General features: G+C 41.7%; 1 protein-coding gene across 3 annotated transcripts; it reads left to right on the forward strand.

Annotated features, from left to right (window-relative positions):
• The first annotated feature begins 1,175 nt into the window (after positions 1-1,175).
• On the forward strand, positions 1,176-24,283 carry Gasp (Chitin binding Peritrophin-A domain-containing protein Gasp). 3 transcript variants are annotated; one of them, XM_080266102.1, is made up of 6 exons: positions 1,176-1,234; positions 17,585-17,818; positions 20,047-20,238; positions 20,700-20,913; positions 22,384-22,550; positions 23,705-24,283. In XM_080266102.1, exons 1-5 carry the CDS (start codon positions 1,189-1,191, stop codon positions 22,538-22,540), a joined length of 843 nt encoding a protein of 280 aa, XP_080122228.1. In that variant the 5' UTR covers positions 1,176-1,188; the 3' UTR covers positions 22,541-22,550; positions 23,705-24,283. The 3 variants fall into 3 exon arrangements, with proteins under 3 accessions (XP_080122228.1, XP_080122229.1, XP_080122231.1); XM_080266103.1 differs by lacking the exon at positions 17,585-17,818 and adding an exon at positions 19,373-19,597; XM_080266105.1 differs by lacking the exon at positions 22,384-22,550.
• The last annotated feature ends 1,251 nt before the right edge of the window (positions 24,284-25,534 follow it).

A 25,534-nucleotide genomic window follows, 5' to 3' on the forward strand; every position in this document is an offset into this window, starting at 1 on the left:
CCTCAACAGGATATAAACTGTTCAAGCTGACTTTGTAATGCGAAATTGACTACCCTATTGTTCTAAAAAAATAAAAAATGGTTCGTCCCTTCGCTGATCCACAGTTTTCTACCAAGTTTAGTCCAGAGCATATAGAAATTGGGATGGTTATTTTGTTTACACACAGACACACGGATAGAACTTTTACATTGCCTCGTGACCCAAAACTGTGACTGTTTTCCAAATTCGAGTTGCTCCGTTCTCGCCTTGCCTCAACCCATCCACTAAGTTCGTCGTAACTTGGATATAAGCTGTTTAAGTTAGCCTTGCTACGTGAGACTTTGGCTTAGTTGGGTGACCTTGATCTTTGACGTATTCTAAAAAAAAAAAAAAAGAAAGAAACAATTGGTCATCAGCCCTTCCACCAAGTTAGGTAAAAAAGCGATTGAAAATTACTTTGGGTTATTCTGTTCACACACACACACACACACACACACACACACACACACACAAAGAGAGAGGAGAGAGAGAGAGAGAGAGAGAGAGAGAGAGAGAAAAGGGGGGGGTGGATAATACTCTCTCTCGCTGCTCGAGCGCAGGTAGAATAAAAACGCTTGGAAGCAGCAAGGATAAACGAACAGAGCGCATCATAATATTCAGAGGTTAGACTGTCTCTCTGTACCTCTCGCCATCCCTCCATTGCCTCCCAACTTCTTCCATCTCCTAATTCCTCTCTTCCCTCTCCTGAAATTCCTCCTTCCTCCTCCAGTACTTAACCTTCTTCCCACCCCATGCCCTCCTTCTGTCCATTCCTTTCTTCCCTCCCCATTCCTAACATCTTTCCTTCCTACCCTTCGCTCGATCGAAACTCATTCCTCCACCCCATCCCCTCTATCTCTTCGTTCCTCATTTCCCTCTCCCGAAACTCCTTCCTTCCCATCACTCCGTCTTTGCATCCCTTCCCATCCCATCCTTTGAAACTCCTCTCCTCACCACCCTCCTTTCTTACCTCCTCATTCCCTCCCTCTCCCCATTCCCTTTATCTCTCCAACCCTCCATCTCTCAATTCCTCTTCCCTCCTCCGAAACTCCCCCCTCCTCCCACACCTCCTTCCCCCTTCCCTCACTCCCTCCTTCCCGGCGCCCGAGAGTATATAAAGGGGTGGGAGTGCGCGGCAGGCACCTCAGTCAGTCACAAGAGTTGATCAAGATGAGACACCTCGTCGCTATTCTCCTCCTCGGCGTCGCCTCCACCGGTACGTGTCGGTTCTTCAGTGTTTTTTCGGTGCATTTTCGCGTTCCAAAAAATGCTGATTGTGACAAAAAAAAAAAAAAAAGAAGAAGAATAGGGAAAGTACAAACGTGTTTTTAAAAGTGACTGAAGTGACAGTGATTCGCGTGCAAGAATGGTACAGTGTAAAGAGATTTTCTGTTGAAATATCAAAGTTGAACATTTCCTGGGTTTTGTTCGGTTTTATATTTTGTCCTTTCTTTTGCCTCTCCTTGTCAGCATTCCATTCAGCCACAGCGCCCCTCCCCCTCAGTTTTTTTTTTTTTAATTATTATTGTTTACCTAATCCTTTTTGCATTTTCTTCTGTTTTCACTCTTTTCTTCTCTCCTCCTCCTTTTCTTCATTCTTATCTCTCACTCTTATTTCAGCACCTTCTGGTTACAAGTTCCTGTTTTTTTAATTCACACTGTCGCTCCATTCCTTGTCAATTTTCCATTTTCCTTTTCTCTCCCCGTATTTTTGTATTCTTAGTGTCTTACTTTCCCTCCCCTTTTCCGTCGCGCATGTGTCTCTCGAAATTCGTCTTTCCTTTGTATCGCAGAAATCGCGTTTCTCTTCCCTATTATCTCCCCAGCCACGTAGTTACTCTCTGTTCACTTATATTTTCTCTTTTTCTCCTGCAATAGCTCTCTTTTCAAGTCTCTCTCTCCCCCTTCTCTTTTTTCATTCTTCTCACGTCTCGTTTCAATTCTCTTTTTTCCCTTCATGTTCTATTGTCTTTCTTTTTTCTCCTAACTCGTTGCCTTCATCTTCTCGTTTCTCTCTCCTCCTCTGTGTTTTCTCTTTTATCTTGGCTTCTCTGTTTTTTTTTCTCATCTCTCCTGTTCCTTCCCCGTCTGAATTTCCACAACCCCTACGCCTTTGTTTTTCTAATTCACTCTCCTCTCATCTCCACTCTCTTCTGTTTCTTTTCCTCTTTCTTCTGTCTGGTCCCCTTTATCTCCTCTCTCTTCTATCTCTGCTCTCCCTCCCCCCTCCTAGTCTTCCATACCGTTACAAATCAACCACGGTGATCCCTCGTGCACGCAGCCACTGAATCCACTTATTTCCTACACTCGCTTCCGTTAATGTTTGAGTCGCACTCTCCACCAGACACTTTCTTCAAACCACACTTCGAATACTTAACAGCTACCATATTAACACTTACCTCTCTCACACTTATAAGACTTAAACACTTGTAGCACGACGCGAGTCGCAGTCATAATACTGCTCCCTTAACACCACATATGGCACTTACCACTCTTATAACACTGTCAAATAACACTGGTAACAGACTGTAACAGCTGCCTCACTTACCACAACACTTGCGATGCGTAACACCTATAAAATTTGCAGCACCTATAACAATTGCCATAACACTTACTCTCCATAACACTTACCACACGTAGAGCAACAGCTACGCAACGATTGCCTCATAACATTTACCAAATTTCCATTCTTCCTGAACATTTTGGAAATTTCAATGAGCTGTAGGGTAACAAGCCAACATCTTCGCTCACCGACCCCCGAAAAAAAAAAATATGGGAATTATTCTGTATTTTATTTATTGTTTCTTCAGAATTTTCAGCTGACATATTTTGCATTTTAATATTGCTGCCATCAGACGATTTTATTCAACTTAACTTTGGATATAATGTACTTTATGAAGGGGAGCGGTTGGATAGAGCCTTCTTTGTGCTTTCCACTAATCAGAGAGCTATCTTAAGTAAAATAAAAATCGTCTGTTGGTTACAAGAATAAAATAGAATGACGTCCTCTGTGCCATTGTTGCCGCGTTCATTGCTGGTAGAGCCATGACTTGAAGGAAGCATTTTTTTTTTTTTCGATAACAAAGAGATTGACGTCAAAGCATTAATGTCAGCAAATATTATGTTACGGTGCAAATAGTTAGAAATAGTGATACTGTTACTAATGGTAATGTAGTAACTCAACTCCTTCAGTACGATGGCTTCTTTTAAGTGTTGTTCTTACTACTGCCAGACAATTTTACTCAACCAAAGGGAGACAAAATCAAGTGAAGGGGTTAATATAGGAGGTATTCTACCCCTTCCAGTCTTTCCTCTTCTGCATAATATGGTCTGGCAGTAGAGGAAAAAAATTATATATATAAAATGACTTTCTCACGCTGAAGGGGTTAACGCAATCAGTCTTGCTTCCAGGTTGACCATGAGTAGCGATGTTAAACCCGTGTCACGTAGAAGATAGGAAAAAAAATCATTCGCGATATTTCTTCATTATATTTATGTGTTACTTCATTATTACTCTTTTTTTTTTTTTAGGCTCTGATTTTTCCTGCCATATCCAGATCAGATAACGGAGAGGCGACGATGATGCAGCCATGGTATTTCCTGTGTCACATTTATATATATTTTATCATCCGTTTTTTTCAGATGTCTTGTAACTGTGATTTTGATAGTTTGGATGTCATGTTTTTTTTTTTTTCCAGATTTTTTATGTGTGTGTGTGTGTGTGTGTGTGTGTGTCTGTGTGTGTGTGTCCTTGGAGAGTGTGTGCAAGCTTGCGCTCTCATTCCTCTCTCTCTCTCTCTCTCTCTCTCTCTCTCTCTCTGCTGTTCATCTCTTCACTGCCATAACCCCCTTTCCATTTAACCCAATACCCTCCCCATACAACCCCCTTCCACCCTATCATTCCCATACTTTCCCCTTCCCCTCTCTTCCTTTCACTCCTATCATTGGCGTATAGTTAATAGCCTTCCCTTCACTCACCTTCACAAAATACCTTTCTATATAACTCCCCTTCTTACATCCTTCTTCACTGTTCTTCTTTTAACTCATTCCTTATCATCATTTTGAATCGTCTTTTTTTCTTCCTTTCGTCTTTCCTTTTTCTCTTATTTCCTTCTCCCCCTCTCCTTCCATTTTACCTGCCCTTCTTCCTTCTCTCATATCACTCTTCCTCCCTTTTACCCTTTCCGCCTCCTTCTCCGTGCCCCCCTTATCTCCTTTTCCTCCCTGATTCCCTCCCTGTTCTCCCCCTATATCTTCCATCCTCTCTTCTCTCTCTCCCATCTCATTCCTTCTCCTTCCTCCCCTACCAGCAATGCCCTCCCTTTCTCTTTCCTTCTGTCCTATATCCCTTCCTCCCTTTTTATGTCCCCCTTCCCTCCTCTCTTCTCACCATCCCCTGCCCGCCTCCGTCTCTCTCTCTCCTTCCTACAATGCCCAGCTATGTCCTCCCTTCCTCCCCCCGTTCCTCCTTCCCTCCCTACCTCCCTCCTTTCCTCCCTGCTTCCCTCCTTCCCTCTCTGCCTCCCTTCGTCCCCCGTTCCCTCCAACCTAACTCGTTTTTCAAGTGATGAAAGTGAAAGGCTGCCTTCCTCTCTCTCCCTCATTCCCTCCTCCTCTCCTCTCCCTGTCTCTTTCCTTTCTCTCCTCCCTTTTGTTCCTCGTTTCCTCTTTCATACTTTCTTTTTGCCCCTGTTTCCTCTCCAGGCATTGTTTCTTCTTGATTTTTTTCTTTAATATCCCTGCCTCTCACATTAACGCACCTGTCCCATATCTTCTTCTTCTTCATTGTCCCTTCCCTCTTTTCTTTCTTCTCTTTTCCATCTTCCATCCCCTTTCTTTCTTGTGTTCTCATTCTACCTTTAAGTTATCCTTTCCTCCACTTAGTTCCGTTTTTTTACATTTTGTCATCGTTGCATTCATTTATTCCTCTCGCATCTCCCACCTTGCCTCCATCATCCTTTGTCCTCTGCCTCTGCCTTCTCCATCCTTCATTCCTTCCCTCCCTACTGCGGTTTCTCTTCCTTCCTACTTGTCCTCCCTCTCTTCCATTTCTTCCTTCTCAACTCCATTTTTGCTTTCCTGACTCCCTCCTTGTCCTCTACTTCCCCTTTTGCCTTCCTCCCTGCCTGCATACCTCTCTGTGTGTCACTTGGGTCCGTGTTTACCAGCGATCTTAACCAATGCCCAGGATACACAAGCCTCCAAGCAGTTTACTGTTGTCAAAATTTATCTGTAGTTTCGTGTTTCTCACTTCATTTCTTACTCTAATTTGGTTGTGAAGTATGTAGTAGCTATTTGAGTGAAACGAAAAAGTATAAACAAACAATCTCACGCACCGTCTAAGTCCAGGAAAGTTTGTAAATAAAGCCCCCCAGATCCAGCCACCCGACGTAGGCAGGGCTTTCTCTGTATTTTCTCAACGAACCAGTTTTTGCCCGCATTTCCGCAGCTCTCTTCTTTATATATGTTTTTTCCTTCTGGTTTTTGCCAAATTCTGTAGCATCTTTTTTTTTTTTTTCGTATTTATGGTGTCTCTAGACGATCTTATTCAACTTTTGGTAGATCTCGTACAGAACGGGCTAGTGGAGGCTGCACCTAACTCCTCCAGTAAAAAATGAAAAAAAATCTAAGCTGAATGAAATCGTCTGAAGGTAACAAGAACATAATGAAAAATATGACAATGGAGTGAAGTGGTGAATTCCATAAATTAGGTGACGTCTTTATTCACCCTCTTCTTCCTGTCTCCAGACGATATTATTCGCCTGAGAGAACATTTTTTTTTTTTTTCAACTAGGGGGGATAGTTAGAGCCTTCCTTAACATCTTCGCCCCTAGGATACTCACCCAAGCTGAATAAAATCGTGTGGTAGCAGCAAGAATAAATAGAAACGACGCCCTTAGGTTGGGGTGAATATTACTCGCTTGAGCTATATCATAGGTTATGGTGTTGCGTGGCATAGGTTGGATTAATCTGGTCCTTGTAATCAACTAGCAGGGGTATCCGGCGTACCCCCTCCCCCCCCCTTGCATCTTCCGGGGATCGAGTAGATGTCTGCCACTGTGCAACAATCTAAAAAAAATAATAATAATAATAAAATAAAAATATGGCCGTGCTTTGGGGACAAATACGTATACATTACTGGATGAATTCGCACTGTATATATTAGATGCACCTTAACCCTCTCGTGGTCGCGTGTTCTTTGGCATTGCACTGAATCTAACGTCATACAATTTTATTCAGATAGGTGTGAGTCTTAAGAACTAGAGTGTGAATACTGTCGACATTACGCAAACCCCCTCAAGGCAGGGGCATTGTATTCCAGCAAAGACCAGACGATTTTAATCAACTGGCAATGAGTCAAAGGAGTCCGATTTTTTTTTTTTTTTTTTTTTTACAGCGTTGCGGCTTTCACAAATCTCTCCTCGCTCTAATTTTTTTCCCGCTGGATTATTTTTTTTTTTTTAGGTTGACCTTTACATGAGCTGGTATGAAGTTTTATTTTGGTTTAACATCCAAATAACCTGATACGCCTCTTTTTCAGTTTTAAGCGAAGTTCAGCATATCATGTTTCCCACGAGTCAGCCAAGAATTACGCAAATCACCTAAGTATTGTTATCGTAAAATAATATAGTTCTTTCAATATTCTGGCTGCGAAGAAGAATTGCGGACGAGAATCACACTCCCACGTGATTATTGCAAGACAGAAAAAAACAGGGGAAAACTATTGAAGAGTCGGTGTACTGAAAACGCGGCAAATTTTTAACTTGAACGAAAGGTGCACGAACCGGGACTCTCTCGACGTCTTTGTCTGTCTGTCTGTTCAACTGTGCATTGTCTTCTTTACTTCATTGCCGTGTTTTTATTTTTTATCCCTACTTTCGACTAATTTATTCAGCTCAAGAAGACCCCTAACAGTGAAGAGGTTAATGAAAGCTGTATGTAATCCCTTCAGTCCGAGAAGTCTCTCCAGACTTAAATCGTCTGAAGATATAAAGAATAACATTAGGAAAACGGCATCGGATGGAATGGGTGTACGACTTCACCACAATGACTTAGTTTATATTTCATTATCCGAAATATTGAGGAGTACTTTGGTTAGCAGTATTTCAGCGACTTGTCTTAAAAAGAAAAAAAAAAATCCTTCTCGGGCCCACAGGCGTAAAAGAATTTGGTTTGCAAAATCGGTCTCCTGTCATAATCTATATTCATACAAACTTTCAGCATCTTTTCTTGAAGACTGCGACCGTGTCTGTCACAAGATTATTTGAACTTCGCTAAAATCAGCTTTACTGTTCTTCCACATCACCCACTGACTTGTAATAAAAGCACCCTCCGCTAGTATCATTATACCAGGCCTGAATAAGACGACTGTAGTGTGTATTCAGTACGGACGGTGGGTATTAGTCCAGAAGTGGTGACATGTGGAGGTGCGTGGCACGTAGAAGAACTGTTGGTCCACAGGGAACAAGAAATTAATTCTATGCCTTCAGTCAGACAAATAAATGTGTGAAACACTGGAAGGACTTGAAAGCACTCAGACAACGCGTAACTCCACCAAAGCCAATTAGATACAAGATTTACCACTCTAACTCCTCTTCTCTGTCAGATGAATACTTTTACGGTCTCATATATTCAGTTAGTTTTACTGTCTCACATGGTCAGTTAATTTTAGTCTTAGTCTGCCCAGCTACACAGCCTGAGAGCGCATACCTCCGCCGACGCCAATAAAAGTTATAGCTTATTCCTGTATTCGAATCCGGATCCATCTCGGAATTCAATCAGCTAAATCCTTGATCCACAGCCCACCTATCCTTCAAATTTTATTGAAATCCGATAACAACTTTTTGAGATATCGTATAAACAAACAAACAAACAAGCATTTACATAACCTCCGTCCAACTTCGTTGGCGGAGGCAGTTAATGGTACTAGTAGAATATTTATACAGCTTTGTAGAGACTTTTCAAGCTGCAGGAGTCAGATACAGCCTTCATGAACTTCTTCACTACTAGAGGTCGTTCTTAAGTTAAATGCTATCGTTTGGCGGCGAGCTGACACACTCCCAGCTGAATCAAATCGTCGGGGGTTGGCTTGAATAGAATACTAGAGTGGTCTCGACCATGAGAGGGTTAACGGCGACAATATTAACTCTTAGACTCTTATGGCACACTCTCGGCTAGATAAAATCTCGTGGCGTTTGCTGGAGTAGGATATAAAATTATCACGACCTTATGACTCACCTTCAGCCGACTAAAACTGCCTGGCGTTAGCTGGAATAGAGTGCTAGAGTTTTCACGACCATGAGAGGCTAATGTGCCCAATTATGTATAACTGTAATTCCCTTCACTAGCAGCCACCCGTCCCTACCTTTCACTTCACCCCCCCCCCTCCCTTGGCTGATCATATAACACGCATTCTCTTCATCCTTTCCCTCTATCACTGTTCTATTCATTCATGGTGGTCCATTGGTTAGCATATCCAGACCGCAGCAAGAAGAACTCGAGTTCGATTTTCTGGTTGGTCAGACTCTTGGGCAAAGTTTTGTTCCCCCATATCCCTCTTCGCCCATCCAAGACTGGGGGACCTGGATGTAAATTCGATTGTTCCGCGTCGTGTTCTAGGGGAAGATTGGTCTTAGCAAAAGATACGAGTGCTTGTCTGACTTACGTAGTCGGTAGGCATAAGACTAAGCCTTTTTCATCCAGCCCTTAGTCCACTGTGTGTTTTTCTCCATTCCCTTGTATTTACTTCATCTGTTGCCTTTCTGACTCCAGCTATCCATATTTGATTCCACGGTTCGCCTCATTTTCCTGCTCCCTCCCTTCTCTCTCTCTCTCTCCACCCCTCATCCATCCCTTCTCCCCTTCCTTCTCCCTCCCTCATTCCTTTCCTCCCCTCCCTCCCTCACTCCTTTCCTCCCCTCCCTCCCTCCCTTCTTCTCTTCATCCTCCTCCTCCAATCCCTCCCTCCGTCTCTCCCTCCACCCTCCCTCCTCCCTCAGAGTGAAAGTGAATCTGGGGTCGTCGATCTCGAGAGGAATTCTTAGGTCGGTTTGGAGGGAGGGAGGGAAGGAGGGAGAGATGGAGAGAAAGGATAAAGGTGGAGGGGGGGAAGGGGAAAAAGGATATATGGAGAAAAGGTAGAAGGAGGGAGAAAAAAGCATGGCAAAAAGGATACTATCGAGAGAAGGTAGATGGAAAGAGAAAGAACGCTGAAGAGCAAGGGTAAGAATGGGTGGAGCCAGTAAGGGAGAAAGAGAAAGGAAATGAATAAAGGGACAGGTGGACAAATAGGATATGAATGGAGGAAAGGAAGGAGAGAAAGGATAATACAGAGGGAAGCCAGAGGAGGAGGAAAAGAAGGAAGAATAGGTGGTAGATACAGAGTAGAATATAGAAGGGACGGGAGGATGGAGGGAAGAGAGGTTAGGGTGAAGAGAAAAAGAAAGTAGGGTTAGCTGGAGGAAAGACAAAAGCTTGAAGGGAGAGAAAAGAAAGTTAAAATGGGTAGACAGAGAAAATGTTTGGATGGAGAGAAGTAAGTATAAAATAGAGAGACAGAGAAAATGTGAGGATGGATAGGAAATACGTGGAGAAAAAAGCATTGTGGGGTAAGAGGGAAGGAAAATGAAAAACGGCTGGAGAGTAAAAGGAAGAAATTATAAAAAAGATAAACAGTGAAGGAAGGATGAATTTGATAAGTAATGTTATATATAGAGTGAAATGAAGGGAGGAAGAAAGATATGTAAAAGTAATTAAGGTAATACAGGAGAGGTTATTGCAAAAAGAACATGCACTATGTATATATATATATATATATATATATATATATATATATATATATATATATATATATATATGGTATACATTTGAATATTCAGTATGTATATGATATCTATGAATATACAATATAGTATATACATATAGGTATATATAAACATACAGAGAGAGAGAGAGAGAGAGAGAGTGGTTGTGGGTGTAAGCAGCAGTGAAATTAACCATTCTCTATCTCATTAACTTTCCAGTGTGGCTGAACTCATTGTCAGTAATGCACCTGTCAACTGACTTTCATAAGCTTTTTTTTTTCTTTATATACTGTATATGTATAGATAGATAGATAGATAGATAGATAGATAGATATAATATATATATAATTGGTATCTGTGTGTGTGTGTGTGTGTGTGTGTGTGTGTGTGTGTGTGTGTGTGTGTGTGTGTGTGTGTGTGTGTGTGTGTGTGTGTGTGTGCGCGCGCGCGCGCATATGCTTTGATTATTTTTTCCCGTCCCCCCCTCCCGGAGGGGCTCGGGGACGAGTATTGTTTTCACTCTGTTTGTCTGTTGTTTGTTTGTCAGGTTGTCTATCTGTCTGACTGATAACTCTTTGCGAAAACTACTTGTGCGAATTTGACTAAAATTACAGGTATGATGAGCTATGACCCTCTGATCACTTGATTAAATTTTGGGCCAAATTGGGCAGAGGCCCAAAAAAATTTAAAAAAGTAAAAAAGCAATTGTTTTCTCGCCATAACTCCTTTCAAATTCGTCATATCAACATGAAACCCAGCCCTAAAGGTGCATCCTTCATATCTGCATCCTATAATATGTCTCATTAAATCAGGGAGACCACCTCCGAGTTAGCGGTAGGGGGGGTGGGGTTCAGTGTCAGGTGTGTCGGACCTAAAAATTTCAAATGAGCATAAAATCGTCAATTTTCTGCCGATTTACACTAGATTTGATACGTGACATGTTTGACTAGATATCCTGTTGTGTTTATACGTCAGCACTAAAATGACTGCCGGGGACGGGTTTGCTGTACCTTGGCACCGTTTCTTGTTCTTTCTTGTTATCCAAACTTAAAATACGAGGTGATTGCAAAAGAGAGAGAGAGACTGACAGACAGAGAAGGGGGAGCGGTCTGAAAGAGTGTGTGAAACAGAGTGAGAAATAACTGGCTCGCACCAGAAAATCACATAAAGTTTTCATTGGAAAGTCCGGGTGGTCGTACTCTCGTCTCCCACGACCGAGTTTACCGAACCCTGTCACGCCCTGCCTCAGTCCCACTCCATCCACCCCTTCAGCCACTGCAGATATACCCTTCACTGGGGGAGCCGGTGGTGCACGGATTAACACGTACAAGTACAGCTAGCAGGGGGAGGAACCCGAGTTTGATTATCCAGCCAGGCAGACTGTTTATTTTCCTCCTTTTCCCTGTACATCGACCAGCATTACAACTGGGTGCTTGGATGTAGCACTGGCGCTACGGTCATATTCTAAAGGAAGCAGTGGACTTCGCAAAATCTTGATTGTCTGCTTTAATGAACCTCGTGCATTCAATAGATATTCATCCAAAACCTTTTTTTTTTTTTTTTCGTCCTTTTCGGTAAAAAAAAAAAAAAAGTAGTCCTTTATAAACTCTGCAGCCTTTTCTACCCTTCACCACAGTACATAAGCTGTCCTTAGCACTTCTAAAGCCAATTCAGCACCAGGCAGTCTGCACAGGTAGTCTCTAGAAGTCGTATTTATAATGGATCTTCACTAACTTACAGGAAAAGCTCATCTCTATGACAGCTAACTATTATCACAGATCGTTTTATATTTCGTACTGTATGTTGTCACTTTAAGGTTTACCGACGTTTGGATATGAAGTATTTGGTAGCTGTATGAGCCAAAGTATGTACAAGCATTCTTCTACACATCTTAAGCTTGTGAATATTTGTGATAGTGCCACACTGTGAAGACTAAAGTATAAATAAGCAGTGTTATGCTCATCTTAAGCTTACGAGACTTTTTAAACACTAACTTGGGCTCTAACAGCGCCCCAGGCTCACCACAGCCCTAATCAGTTTCCGCGGACTTACCGCAACCCACGACAGCCCTGACCATAACTCCTACATCGCTTATTACAGTTCTCGCCACGAAACCCTGCCACCCTCTCTGGAAAAAAAAAAAAAAAAAAAAAACGCATGTAGCATTCACCTTTTTCAACAGTTTTTAAATCGCTCAGACTCTTATTAGACGTCCTCAGTTTTTGGTCAGCTCCTTTCAGAACTTAATCAGTCAGTGCTGAATGAGTTTCCAAATCTTTCTAAACTTATTTTCATGTTTTTGTTACCCTCAAGTTCTCCCAGATTTTATTTTCCCTTCCTCACTTGATCCACCTTCAGGATAAAGATGCTCGGTGAGTGACTGGTAGTAAATGTAATTACACGGATGTTGTACTCCACTCAGTTTAAAGTAACACACCAAAGTAAGAACCGCTTTCTAGCTTGGACCAAAGTCGCCACTTCAAATACAAGGCGGACTTACGTAGTGCTCATTTTTCCCTGCGTTACGTGGCTTTGAGAGCCACGTCTCTTTCCGCCACAAAATAATAATAATAATCAGCAGTATGCTACTTTCACCGCCACTAAAATGAACACCCCCATTTCCTCCTGACTCGAACGCCATTGTCTCTCCGTGTACGCCACGACCCGAGAAACTGTCAACAAAAGATACCGCGACCCCTGTGTTTTGTGGATGTAAACATGACGCAATGAACGTTTCGGTGAGGTGCCTTTAAGGGCAAGTTGAAGAGCAGAGGGAAATAGTAGTTAGAGGAGACAATGGACTGAAATGAGTTTCTCTGTCAGGAAATAAGGTCGTGGGTAAGAACTGAGTGATGTATGAGAGCTGGGAGCAGGGAGCATTGTATGGAGAGGCATTTTATTAAGATGTTTAAAAAGCAGAACAAAAAAAAAGACACTTGAAAGTAAAGTAGAAAAAAAAATGGTATTCTTTAAAAGAAAGCTTTTGGATCAGCATTAAACGAAAGCATGAGTAGGAGGATGCAAACAGTTCAGGCGAGTAATTGTTACCTTTTCCAGCCAATGTTGGAAGAGGTTATTTATTCATCCCTGTTTGTCTGTTTGTCCACAGGATATCTCAGAAAGTGATTAATGGATTTCAATGAAATTTTGTGGATATGTGGGTCATGGGCCAAGGAAGAGTTCATTAAATCTTGGTGATGTTCTGAGTTCGAGGCCTGTTTCAGGACTTTTTGTTTGTTTTCCATAAGTCATCTCGGAACGCAATCAATGGATTTCAATGAAAATTTGTGAATATGTGGGTCAAGGGCCAAGAAAAAATGAATAAGTTTTGGCGGTGGTCTGGATTTTCTGGTATTGTGGTTGGCGGAGGTATGCGCTCTTTTACTGTCTACTTGTTAGTGATTGCAGCTACATGTTTTACATAAGGGCCCGTCTTTTAGATGGTTATGGAGACTTCCTACCATTTCTTCCTTACGAGTTTATTTTTGCAAATGACGTGTTATTATTCTCTTATATTACTTATATAATCGTTGCTAGAATTGAAATCCTATGAATAGCATAACGGATAATAATGGAGTGTAATATGCAAGAAGAGGTACGAGCAAGCTTCCCTAGCCGACAACAATACTATATATAGCCTAGTATCGTTTAGAGCCGCAAAAGACTGTCACCACAGTAAGGAAGTAGGAGCTGTGTGCGGAAGACGAGGGGCAAGGAAATGTTGAACAAGTGAAAACAGCCAGGGAGGGGAGTTTCTATCAGATGTTTAGAGACATGCAACAGGATCATGATCAAGAGCAGCAGGTGGCAGCTCTCCCCTAAACTGGTCAAGGCTGCAGGAGAAAACTGAACATGGAAACTTCCACACTATAATCCCTCTCACTAGAAAATGTGATCAACCTATGCCAGCTCCTTTCTTTTCCCTTGTGCTTTTTTATTCACTGCTTTTTGGGTTCTTGTAAAAAGATAAGGAGAAAGTTAGAATAAGAAAGAAACAAATTCAGAGTGAAGCAGCTGGAATAAACCAGATATGACAGGATCAGACACAGAATGACTAAGAGTCGAATCAGCCATTGTCACCTTCCCTCAGTCTCTCATCACGATCAACTGTTTGCTGATACACTGTCTGCCGTTCAGGCACGTTCGGCTCTTCTGCGACACTCGTTCATTGACTATTTTTTCTCTCACGAGTTGCTAGAGGGAAAGTTAGACTAATTTCATGCTTTCTCTGCTAACATTTTCACTTTCTCCGTTTCTTTACATTTTACATTTTATTTGTAGATCGCAGTAGGTGCTTATAATCGGTAAGCTACCCACTTTCAGACCACTGTTTCCACCATGTCTCATTAGAATCGGTGGTACCGATATAACCGGGTTGCTCCGCTGCCCGATTAAACAAGGCCCCTAAAAATTCCCTCCTAATCACCCGAAAAGAAGAGGTTGTACTGCATAAAAAAAAAAAAAAAAAAAGCGAACTTCAGTCTGCAGTCTACCGGGTTAACATTTAGATTACCATAAGGCTACAGCAACAGATTAGAATGATGTTGGTATCAGTATTTCATAATGAAATCATTTAATTCATAACTGAATCAGAAACTACTAATCAGAGTTCATATGTTTGGAAAGACAATTTTAAACCTTTAGAGCGGCAACTTTGAATTTCCCGCGCCGAGGCAAATCCGTGATGGCCGCCCATGTTTACACCCATGACGTCACTGGAGAGTTACCAGGTGCCGCCATGCTAACCGGGTCAGTAGGGCGGAGAGCTGGAGGGTTTGTGGTTCACTTTCCTCTTATTCGCTTTCCTCAACAACACTCTAGGACCACAAATAATGGAACACGCACACCTTGAGAGTACAGGAAATCATTTCTAAGCTGGATAAAATAGTATGACAGCCTGGATGGAATCAACGTTAAAAGAGAGAGAGAGAGAGAGAAGACAGGAAACATGTAACAATTTTTCTTCACGCTTTTCCTTCCATATTCTACTCTTCTGCCTTGGAGGCAGGGTGGTTCAGTAGGAGAGCGCTTGACTCGAGGCCAATGGGTCGAGAATTCGCTCCCCGCCCGGGTAGCTGCCTTGCTGGGAGAGGTAGCGCCCTCCCGTCACCTAGCAGGGCATGATCTAGGTCAAGCTCAGGGAATTCATACTCCTCTGCTTACAGTGAACTGAAACTGAAGAGGACAATATATATAGATAGTAATGTAGCCACATGATACGTGCAATGTGCATAGTTTTAATTCTTAAAGATAGTACACAGTATGATGTATCGTGAACAATAAGATTATTATGAAATTGCTAAATACAATTTGCAATATAGAATGCTGTTAACATGATTGGTCTGTATATAATTCGCGAGAGTTGTACCTATGAAATGAGTCTCGCCATGAGAGAAATTTCTCTGCCGGCAGCTGCTTAGAAAATAGTGAGACCTAAAAACAGGATAGTAGTCCCCTCGGTACGATTTTTTTTTTTTTTTACATAGACACCGTACTGTATTATTCAGCTGTGCTCTGTGAGTGATTGATTGATTGAATATTCTAGCGCCAGGCAACGAACGCCAACACTAAGGCAGAGAAAGGTAACGGCAGAAAAAGTAGTGGTCTTGACATTAAAGCTGATCTGACTTCGAAGTGGTTTAGTGTTGAATTGGTGTGGGAAGTGCTTAAACTATCTGTGCCATAAAACAGAATATCCAACCTGATAGGAGTAAAGGAAGAATAAAGATCTGAAGAAACACGTAAATATTTAGAAGAAAGTGTAGACAGAAGACAAGAAGAGGACAGGAAGGAAAGACTGGCAAACAAAAAGGCCCATTTTAGTCGCCTCTTTCGACAAGAAAGGATACTGGGGAAGTATTCTCCCCCCTCCCCGTAGGGGGTTGTGCTCTGCGAGAGAATAGTATAAATGTCATACATAAGGCGTCTGTTGCCACGACTCCACCTGACAAAACCCTGTCGCCTCCTCACGTCCCCTCACTCCTATTTTCTTCATCCTATACGAGTACTTACTATACCTAATACTTAAACATTAACATCTCCAACTATAACCTTTTGATATTTTGTCTCCAGACCATTTATTCAGCTTAAGAAGGATTTCTAGCAGTTAAGTAGTTAATGCTAACTGTAAACCCTAGTCTGAAGTCTCTCCTTAGGTTTGTTAAATTGTCTGGAGTTAGTAAATATATACTGAAAAAATCTAATGGAAGGTATTAAATGACTGCTACAGCTAAAATACTGCCTGGAAGATTTTGTGTGTGTGTGTGTATATATATATATATATATTAGAAATTATCTTGGTACCCTAATACACATCATTTTTTACATTCAAAATAAAGTAGATGTAACAAAAAGAATGCTTAAAACGCAAAAGATGAAAACACTGAGCGCAAAGGTGTGGACAGACTCGGAATTTTCTCCGATAATTTTTGAAGCATGTCATGCTGATAAGCCGTGTATGACTTTTCTGTATGACTGCTAACTATACTTTGTAATGTGGGATGGAACCTGGTCACATCTAATGATTCCAGGTGCTGGATAAACGATCCCTCCAAACGAAAGACCAGCTTCCACCCTCGTGCACTGTTTTGATAATAGAACCGTATGTTTCCACCTGCCTCGATTTCTCTTCTTTGCGCCGTCAGGAGAAACCAGCATGGAGCATAGTCGGGAGTTGGATGTCTACGCTTATTAACACCTGCAGTCAGAGGACATAAAATTATCTAGTTTATTCTTACTACCACTAGATTATTTTATTCAGTTTAGTAGGGGTCCCCATGTAGTAAAGCGACAGTTGTAGCCCCCTTCTTGATGCAATTCACCCCTGAACTGAATAAAATCACCTGGAGATAGCAAGAATAAAATGAAAAAATCATATGATTGAATGGAGTAGCACCCTTATCCTGTTATACTAAACTTATCGTAATCTTTCTAATTTACACCATCAGAAGCTTAAGCTGTAACACAGCTTATTGCGTCATTCTAAAATTACGTAGTATCCACATCATTCCCCTTTAAACAGCTATAGTGCTTTATAACGCTGGCATCTCCAGCTCTGATTTAGCAAATTCCACAGGCGCACATGAACTGCATAGAAAGAGAATGTCCAACAATCTGTTTTCCTTACAGTGTCTGTGGCCACTAAAGTATGTACTGTAGCTAAGCCTCAGTAGCTATATTTACATGCTGCTTCCTATCATACATGTTTTAAAATTTCTTTCTGTTCTGCATGTTATTTGTATTATGATTTTCTGATGATGTTTGTGACGTCCATATAAACAATAATTCAGCCTGCAGTGATTGTTCTATGCTCCGTGGCAGTAAATGCATAAATACTGTATCGTAGATAATATTATTGCATGGTAATGTTGGTGTGTTTTTTTTTTCTGGATAAATTTGTTTGTTTTATAACATTTCTATTTTTTTCTGACCAAGCCCTTCCTGTACCCCAACTTTGTTCCCAGTTCCCAGCCCTGTCAACCTTTTTCAGCTACAGGACGTCATATTATTTTGTTCTTGCTACCTTTGGATGATTTCTTCTGTTTAGGAGAGAGTTTTCGAACTAGGGGAACTAGAGGTAGCTTCCAATGACCTATCCGCTACATAAGGGAATCTTTTTTTTTTTTTTTTTAGCAGTAAAGAGGTTTCTGAAAGATGAATAAAACTGATCGGAGGTTGCAAGAATAAAATGAAGAATACGTCAATAGACTGAAAGGTTAACCCTTCAGGTGAGTGTCCTTCATCCCTACCCTTCCACCCACCAGGAGCACAGCAGTCTTCAGTCTCGCCTGGAGGGAGCGGCGGCTGGCAATGCCCTCACGAATTTGGGTATTACCCTCACGACACCTCTTGCGACAAATACTATTCCTGCGAGGCGGGCGTGGCGACTCTCAAGACGTGCGGCAATGGTCTGGCCTTCGATGCCAGTGATTCGGAATTCTTGAAGGAGAACTGCGACTACAGCCACAATGTCGACTGCACAGGACGACCAAACTTGGGTATTGGAACCATAACATCGCCAAGACCTCCATCAGACTCGCTACACACTGGTTGACACATATGCCCTTATGCTAGGTGGCACGGGAGACCGTAGTACCTCATCCTCAGCTATTTATTTTTCTTATTATTGTCATTTCCTTGTTGTTATTGGTGCAAATGATGTCGATATTAAAACGCTGTAAATATCAACAAGGGAATGTTAAGGTGTAATATGGAAATACATCGCTTAGGATGAGATGCAAATGAATCTCCAGAATCACATACCATACGACAATTGCATCATACTGAGTCATTCCTTTCCTCACTGTCATTCATCATCATATAAAGAAACACTACTCTTTAGACCATCTCGTTTCATTAGTCACAGGGTTGTTCGTCGCATCCATTTCTCTCTTTATTTTCATACATTTTGTCCTCATTTGCATTTTTACTTATATCATTTCTCATCCTTGCTCACGTTCTCATTTACTACTCTCAATCAAACCCACTATTTCCCTCACTTTCACCCGCACTCACTGTTCCTCTCACGCTCACTCACATTTACTTTACCGTTCACCTTCACACTCATTGACTTTTCCCAGTTTCAATCGCACTCACCTTCTCCCCCTCATTCTCACTCACACTCACTTTTCCTCCCCATTCTGCCTCACTCACAAACTGACATTGCTAGCCAACCAGACGCACCAGTAACCACCAAGATACACTGTTTTGGATCTTTGACATGTGGATCATTTCGGCACAATATTTCCCGGGAATCCTACACTTCCATCGGTGATTGGAGTACAGTACGACTTCCAATTTATATACTGGGGAAGCATCCATACTTAGCGTTTTTACACTTACTCTGGTGGTTGGGTTATTGTTATACTCAAATGCACAGGCTAGTGATTTGAAAATATGGTTTTTATTACGAACTTCCATGTAGCTAGTGATCAGAAATTACTACAGTTTACTTTTGATCTGCACCTGGTGACTGGGAACATCTCTACTTGGGCACGAAGTTTATTTAGTGTGCATGATATGGTTAGTTCGATTTACATTACATTCACGGTCTCCAGGCACGACACTGCGAGGTTACACGAACGTTTACTCATTCCGGAATGGTGATTGGTTAAGGTACTCCTATCCTAAGGCACTTATATTCCTAAGGTATTTATATTCTTAAGAATCTAACCTCTCTGTGGTTACTTCCCCTGCACCTCTCTTAAACACAGCACAAAGGTGGCAGTACAGAGCAGCACAACACAGCAGCAGAAATTGTAGTTATACTGTATATGTTACTTACCTTCATATTACGTATGCCTTTTAATTACTATAACCTACATGCATTCATTATACGATTCTTTCACCTCCCCTCCTATACTCTAGAATCTCTCCTAGTCCCCATACCTCTCTTACATGTACTGTATATACCTCCCTAGTCTCCTTTACATTTACTCTTGAAACTCACCCCGACTCTCCAAGTCCCTATTCCTCCTGTCCCTCCCCGTCAACTCCCCACCACACTCACAAGCATACTCTTCCCCAACCTCACAACCCCGGGGACACCCCAGCCTTCGCCCAAGATATCGCAGACTACCCAGACGAGGACTTCCTCTGCCCCAAAGACTTCGGGTTCTTCCCCCATGCCATCCAGTGTGATGCATACTGGAGCTGCCAGGAGGGCGTGGCCAAACTGAAACTGTGTGGAAACGGTTTGGCTTTCGACGACCGCAATGACACGAGGGAGAACTGCAACTACGTTTGGGCCGTAAACTGTGATGGAAGACCCCAGCTTGGTAGGATGAGGGCGCTTCCTTCATCCTTCATCCCTCATTCACCAGTTTCTTCCTTTGTCCGTCCTGCATGGCATGACTTATCCGTTTTCTTGTATATACTCTGCTTCAGTCATATTGTTATTCCTTCATGCTTTCACCCAGCCAATCATCCACTCAACAACAATCCACCTGCGCTCTCTCTTCTTTCTGTTCCACTTACTCCAACAAATCAAGTGCATGGTGCCATCATTATTACTACATAAGCTACCTTATTGTACCTACAGCCTACAGTCTTTGTTGTTGAATATGATACAGAACAATAGATCATTTTTAAACACAGATTGTTAAACAGATGTCAGAGTAAAAAGAAAAAAGATACTCGTATTGTTGTGACATATATCGACATGAGAATATCACCACCGGTTTCTTGTTGTTCTTTAAGCTCATTTATTTCCCGGGCATTATGACAGAACCCCCCATCTCCACCTCCCACTGCCCCAACCTGTACGGCATCTTCGCTGACCCCGACGACTGCTCTGTGTTCTGGTCATGCTGGGACGGTGAGGCCTCCCGCTACCAGTGCACCCCAGGTCTTGCCTACGACAGGGTCTCCCGTGTCTGCAACTGGATGGACAATATCCCTGAGTGCAAGGCCCAGAGGGGTAAGGGTCCTTTTTTATGCAGCTCGTTGAATACAGCCAATCGTTGCCATGAATCATGGTGTTCCAGAATATTACAGCTGTCTCCAGGCAACTTGAGCATTAAACGAGAGGGAAAGGTAACTAGTAAATTAGCATTATACATAGCAATGAACCTTTCATAGGCTGTTTTCTGTAATTATTGTAGATTTAACAGAAAAAAAATAAAAAGAGAAGAAGGAATTACTGAACTGAAAAACGTGAACGATCCATTCTCTGTAAGGTAAAAAAAAAAAAAAAAAAGAGGGTGAGTTCACAGTGAGATACAATAATACGGAAGTCAGTGGAAAGTGAAAGACATCCCTAACCTACGGCATTATCTATTGGAGTTGATATCAGTAGCTGCTTACTGTTTGTGCTCACTTATTTCCGGTCGTCACCCAGCCTTACTTCCACACCCTTTCACATTAGTCATTATGCCACAGACGCCCTGCATGAGAACTTCGTATGCCCCGCCCCTGGTGAGCTGACGGCCACTGGTTCCTTCTCCCGCCACCCCCACGCCGACGACTGCAGACAGTTCTATGTGTGTCTGGACGGTGTGGCCCGAGAGTACGGCTGCCCCATCGGTACCGTCTTCAAAATCGGCAGCATTGATGGTCTTGGTCAGTGCTCCGACCCCTTGGATGTGCCCGGATGGTAAGGAATATGGACGAGCATAGTTTTTGGACAACTCAGTCATTTGCTTGGACTAACTTGGGTACAAGACGAAGCACTGCCACGTCCTGGATGGTAAAGAGTGACAGAAACACATCTCTGGGACAGTTGTGATGCATGACTTGACTAACTTTATACATGCATACATACACTACACATCAAACGGCATTTAACCGACAATACTTGTCTTGAATGTACAGTACATGTCTAGGGTTGTGTATTGTGCTGGTGTGTACATATATAAGAATCATTGCTTATAGAGCGATGTGAATTTGTGTGAGTATATGATACCAATTTGTGAACACTGTGAATATAATTATAGCTTTTACGGTGACTGACTTTACATACTGTATGTGCATGACTTAATGACTGCATTGTGATAAACTGTCCAGTCTTTTCTATACTGTTAGTATCTGGACTGTTAACTGCATGCCTTATCCATCGTCGTGTTTAACTGTGTCATTCTTTCCTCTTAGTTTCTTTAGTACATAGAGTCATTCATCGGTTGGTGTCATCCTCACTATAATAACTATATATCGTAGTGCTAACAACTCTTGCTGAGGATGTGGATGTTTTGGAGTTTCATGTTTCATACAGCAAGTTTTCTGAGTGATGTTCCTCTTGCACAATTCCTCTATGCCTGCATGCATGAGGGTACCTTGCTGAACAGTCTTTGTTATCTGTTTCACTCCTCAATGTTCGTTCTTGAATTGTTGTGGACTACCTCATCCCTTCCCCATACCACCCACTAAGCTTGCCACACCACACCACCTGACAAAACTCCTTGGTAATCCATTCAAGAGATATTTAACACTTGACCACTTAAACCATTAGATCAGGTGACATTCTGTTCACTTAGTCTACCTCCAGACGATTTTATTCAGCTTAGAAAAGACAGTTTGTAGCGATGGGGTATGAAGGCAATATCTAACCCCTACAGTTCGAAAAATCTCGTCTAAATTGAATGGAATCATCTGGAGATATCAAGAATAAGATAATAATCTGTTGAGTCAAGAGGCATAAGCGAGCAGGTGCTAAGAAAACTCTCGGCAGTGTTTGATGGATCATTATCAATAAATACAGGATATAGAAGGAAAATGTATGAGAAACCTCAGAATTTATCCTTGATCCAGTTTTGAGCAACAAATGCAATATTAACACGGGTTTTGTTTTCAGTCGCTACGGAGCAACAGTTGGTCGTGACCTTATGAACGCAAATGATACCTTATGAACGTAAATGATCTCCCTCATAATTCGTCCATGCTAATATAGCATTTTTGCTCAAAATTATGCCAAGAATAACTTAAAGTTTCTCACCTATTTCCTAAGACACCTTGTATACAAGGTAGGTGTAGCTAGGGTACGAGAGTGGGTGGTAGAGGGATGTAAGTGGTGAGGAGTCGCATCCTGCCTCACCTGACCCCACCACCTGACCTGACCTTCCACGTATAGCGAGGACTACTACGGGGACCTGGATCTGGACAGCCTGAGAAGGAGCCAGCTGCTTCTGGGAACCGCCGGTGGAGGTGCCGCCCCCGCCACCAGCACCCGAACCCGTGCCAACGCCCCCGCCGCCTCTGCCCCCGCCAAGGCAGACACCCAAGCCTGAAGTGTCCCAGGTGCGGCCTCTGCCTGATAGTCGTGTTCTAAGTGGCATTGAACACTTCGTAGCACTTCTTACTTTGTGATTTATTTTGCATATTACACCTTGTTATTCTCTTGTATGTTATCTATGTATTATCGACATTCTTGCAACAGTAACATATTAGATAATACAAAGGTGTACTAGGCAAAATCAAACGTTGAGGAATAGGTATTACGAAGTACCCCAAAGCCAACTAGAATACGGCCCTCAGCCTCACGCAGTCTCCTCCCAGCTCCCGTATAAGCCCGCCTTTACCAACCACTTGGCGAAACGTCAGCTACGGCTCTACAAAACTTGAAGATTTTCATCCTCTTGCAGCCCCTTTACCGTAGCTTAATGGCAGAATAAGAAACTACTACGGCTCTCCATCCTTTCTTTGACATTTATTTGTGGCCAGAATAATATCCTAGCGTTAATCTTTTGTTTGCAATACAGCATTTAAGGTGGAGAGATGGCAGTTTTTGTCCAAGTAAAAGATAGATGGAAAAGTTTGACGGGTATATTTAAACCACTAATAACCTCAGCCAGAGTCCATCAGTTTCCAACTCGTTCCAGTCTCAGCCACTTTTAGCATATAAAGTGATGAATGCCATTTTAGTCCAGTTTTGTCTCAATCTTCAGCCACTTAATCTGCCCAGCTTGTCTTCCAGCTGCACCAGTCAGCCAGTCATCGCCTGTGACCGCTTTTGTGACTGTTTATATGTATCTATTCCTCAAGTTCACGGTAGGATTTCTCCTCTCATTATCTATCATGCAGAGAAGTTGTTTGTGTTCGTTTTTCGGTCTTGCATGCACTACATCTCTTGTTTGTTCTGTTACTCTGCCACAGTACACATCGCTGGTGCATCTCATAATAATATTCACACAAACTAATTACTTTTTCCGCAACATAAACGGTTTGTACTCTTCAAACAATATCCAATTCAATAGAGGCAAGTAGAGAAAAGTGTAAAGAATGTGATATCGGCCGTGTTAGTGAGCTAGACTAGTTAAATAAACCTTTAGTGCTAACAAAAGTTCTAAATTATAATGAAATATTTTGTAAATAATGCACTGATAGAGCAAAACTGCTTATGTTTCAGTATCCCCTATAAATGTTAATTTTTACACCCGTTTTTTTTTTAACAGTGAGGATTACTATGGTGACCTGGACCTGAAAACACTTCGAGGTCTTGGTCTCAAATGAAATCGCAGAACGGGAGACAACCAGCTACGGTCTAGAGGTCTTCTGAAGTAGATTTTATATATACGTATACCTGATTTATATGATCCAGCATGGAGTAGACGATACGGAACCAAGCTCAATGTTACTAGGTTTTCGAAATGATAGTTTTCAGTTCATTAGCTTACGGAACTGCCATTTATAATGGAATAGATATTTATATTATAATCACATATCTAACTGACTTGGAAGTGTGGGTAAATAATAACAAGATATACCCATTCCTATTGCGGGCGACGAATTATAACCAAATTTCTTCCAATGGCGGAACCACTCATGTTACTTGATGTCTCGAGCTGCCAAAATTTAAATATAGTATTCTTACATGTGGGTTAATATTCGACTATTTTTATACGTCCAAAGTTTCTGTCCGTCAGAAGTCCTTTATCCTCTTTCAAAAATTTCATCACATATCATCTGTTGTGTGCATCCCGTCTGTTGTATATTGTTAAGTTGTACCGTAATATTAAGAATTTTGTAAATAAAAATATTTCAAGAACTCTGCAGTTTGAATTATTTACATAACACCTGCAGGCAGAGAGAGAGAGAGAGAGAGAGAGAGAGAGAGAGAGAATTTTGCCATGGCATTTATTATTTATAAATCCCCAAGGATCATACTGTTTAAAACTTTATACAGATGACGCATTACTGCTGCATTTAGACGATTTTGTTGAGCTTATAATATATATATATATATATATATATATATATATATATATATATATATATATATATATATATATATATATATATATATATATATATAGGTTAAAGGCTATACCTAATCTATTCAGTGAAAAAATAGGCTGAAGAAAATACTCTGGTGATAGCAAAAATTAAATGAGCATAACGTCCTCGGGCTGAAGGGATGAATTTTGCTACGAGGAGTCAGGTCACTGAGGAGGGATACACGAACAAAGCCACTATCAACTCCTTCATGTAAATCAGATTTGTCTCTGCAAGAAGTTGGGAAGGGTTTAGCACTTTCATTTCTTTTTTGTCCTACCTGTAAACCAAATGTCTAATGATTATTTTCCTTTCGTAACTAAGATTTGTTTTTGCAGGAAATATATGGGTTGCACTGTCCTAGTCTTTCCTCCAAGAACAAAACAGGTACGAGAGGAAGTTCACTGCCAGTTTCTGAATCCGAATCCTGGGTGTATCAAACGACCAGTGGCCTTCATGCTTTGCTGTACATGATTTTGATACCTTAGTTATAATCTGCACTTTCACAAACAACCTCGAAAGTATCAATGGAAATTTTGTTGTCTGCTGCCCTCTGTACTGTACCATTGTAATGTAGGTTGTGTGGATCCCGTAACATCCTAGTACCGATGTTGTACTTTAAATGTTATTCTTCCTCACTGCAGAAAATTTTAGTCCGATTAAGGGACAACTTTCTTTTTGGAAAATTTAAATATACCTTTATTAAACTTAATATAATCGTCTGGTGGCAGTAGGAAAAATATGAACAAGTACAGAACTGCTAAATAGATGCGGGACTATCAGGGCCCAAATATGAAACTTCACCAAAGTCCATGGGAGTGAAGCATATCTTGTCTGAAATGCCTCAGCGTATTACTGACCGACAGGGCCATTCATAGAGATGTTCCAGCATCTAAAAATACGTCACTGTAGGGATGAGTTTAATGTGATTTGTTCAGCGACAGATGAATGGTTCGATCCTTGCTTCATTTTCCACGGAAACGCCACGTTAGGTCGAATTCCGGGGTCGA

The sequence above is a fragment of the Coenobita brevimanus genome, chromosome 18, assembly GCF_032717465.1.
Source record: "Coenobita brevimanus isolate Jiangsu-jjx chromosome 18, ASM3271746v2, whole genome shotgun sequence".
Classification (NCBI taxonomy): Eukaryota; Metazoa; Arthropoda; class Malacostraca; order Decapoda; family Coenobitidae; genus Coenobita; species Coenobita brevimanus.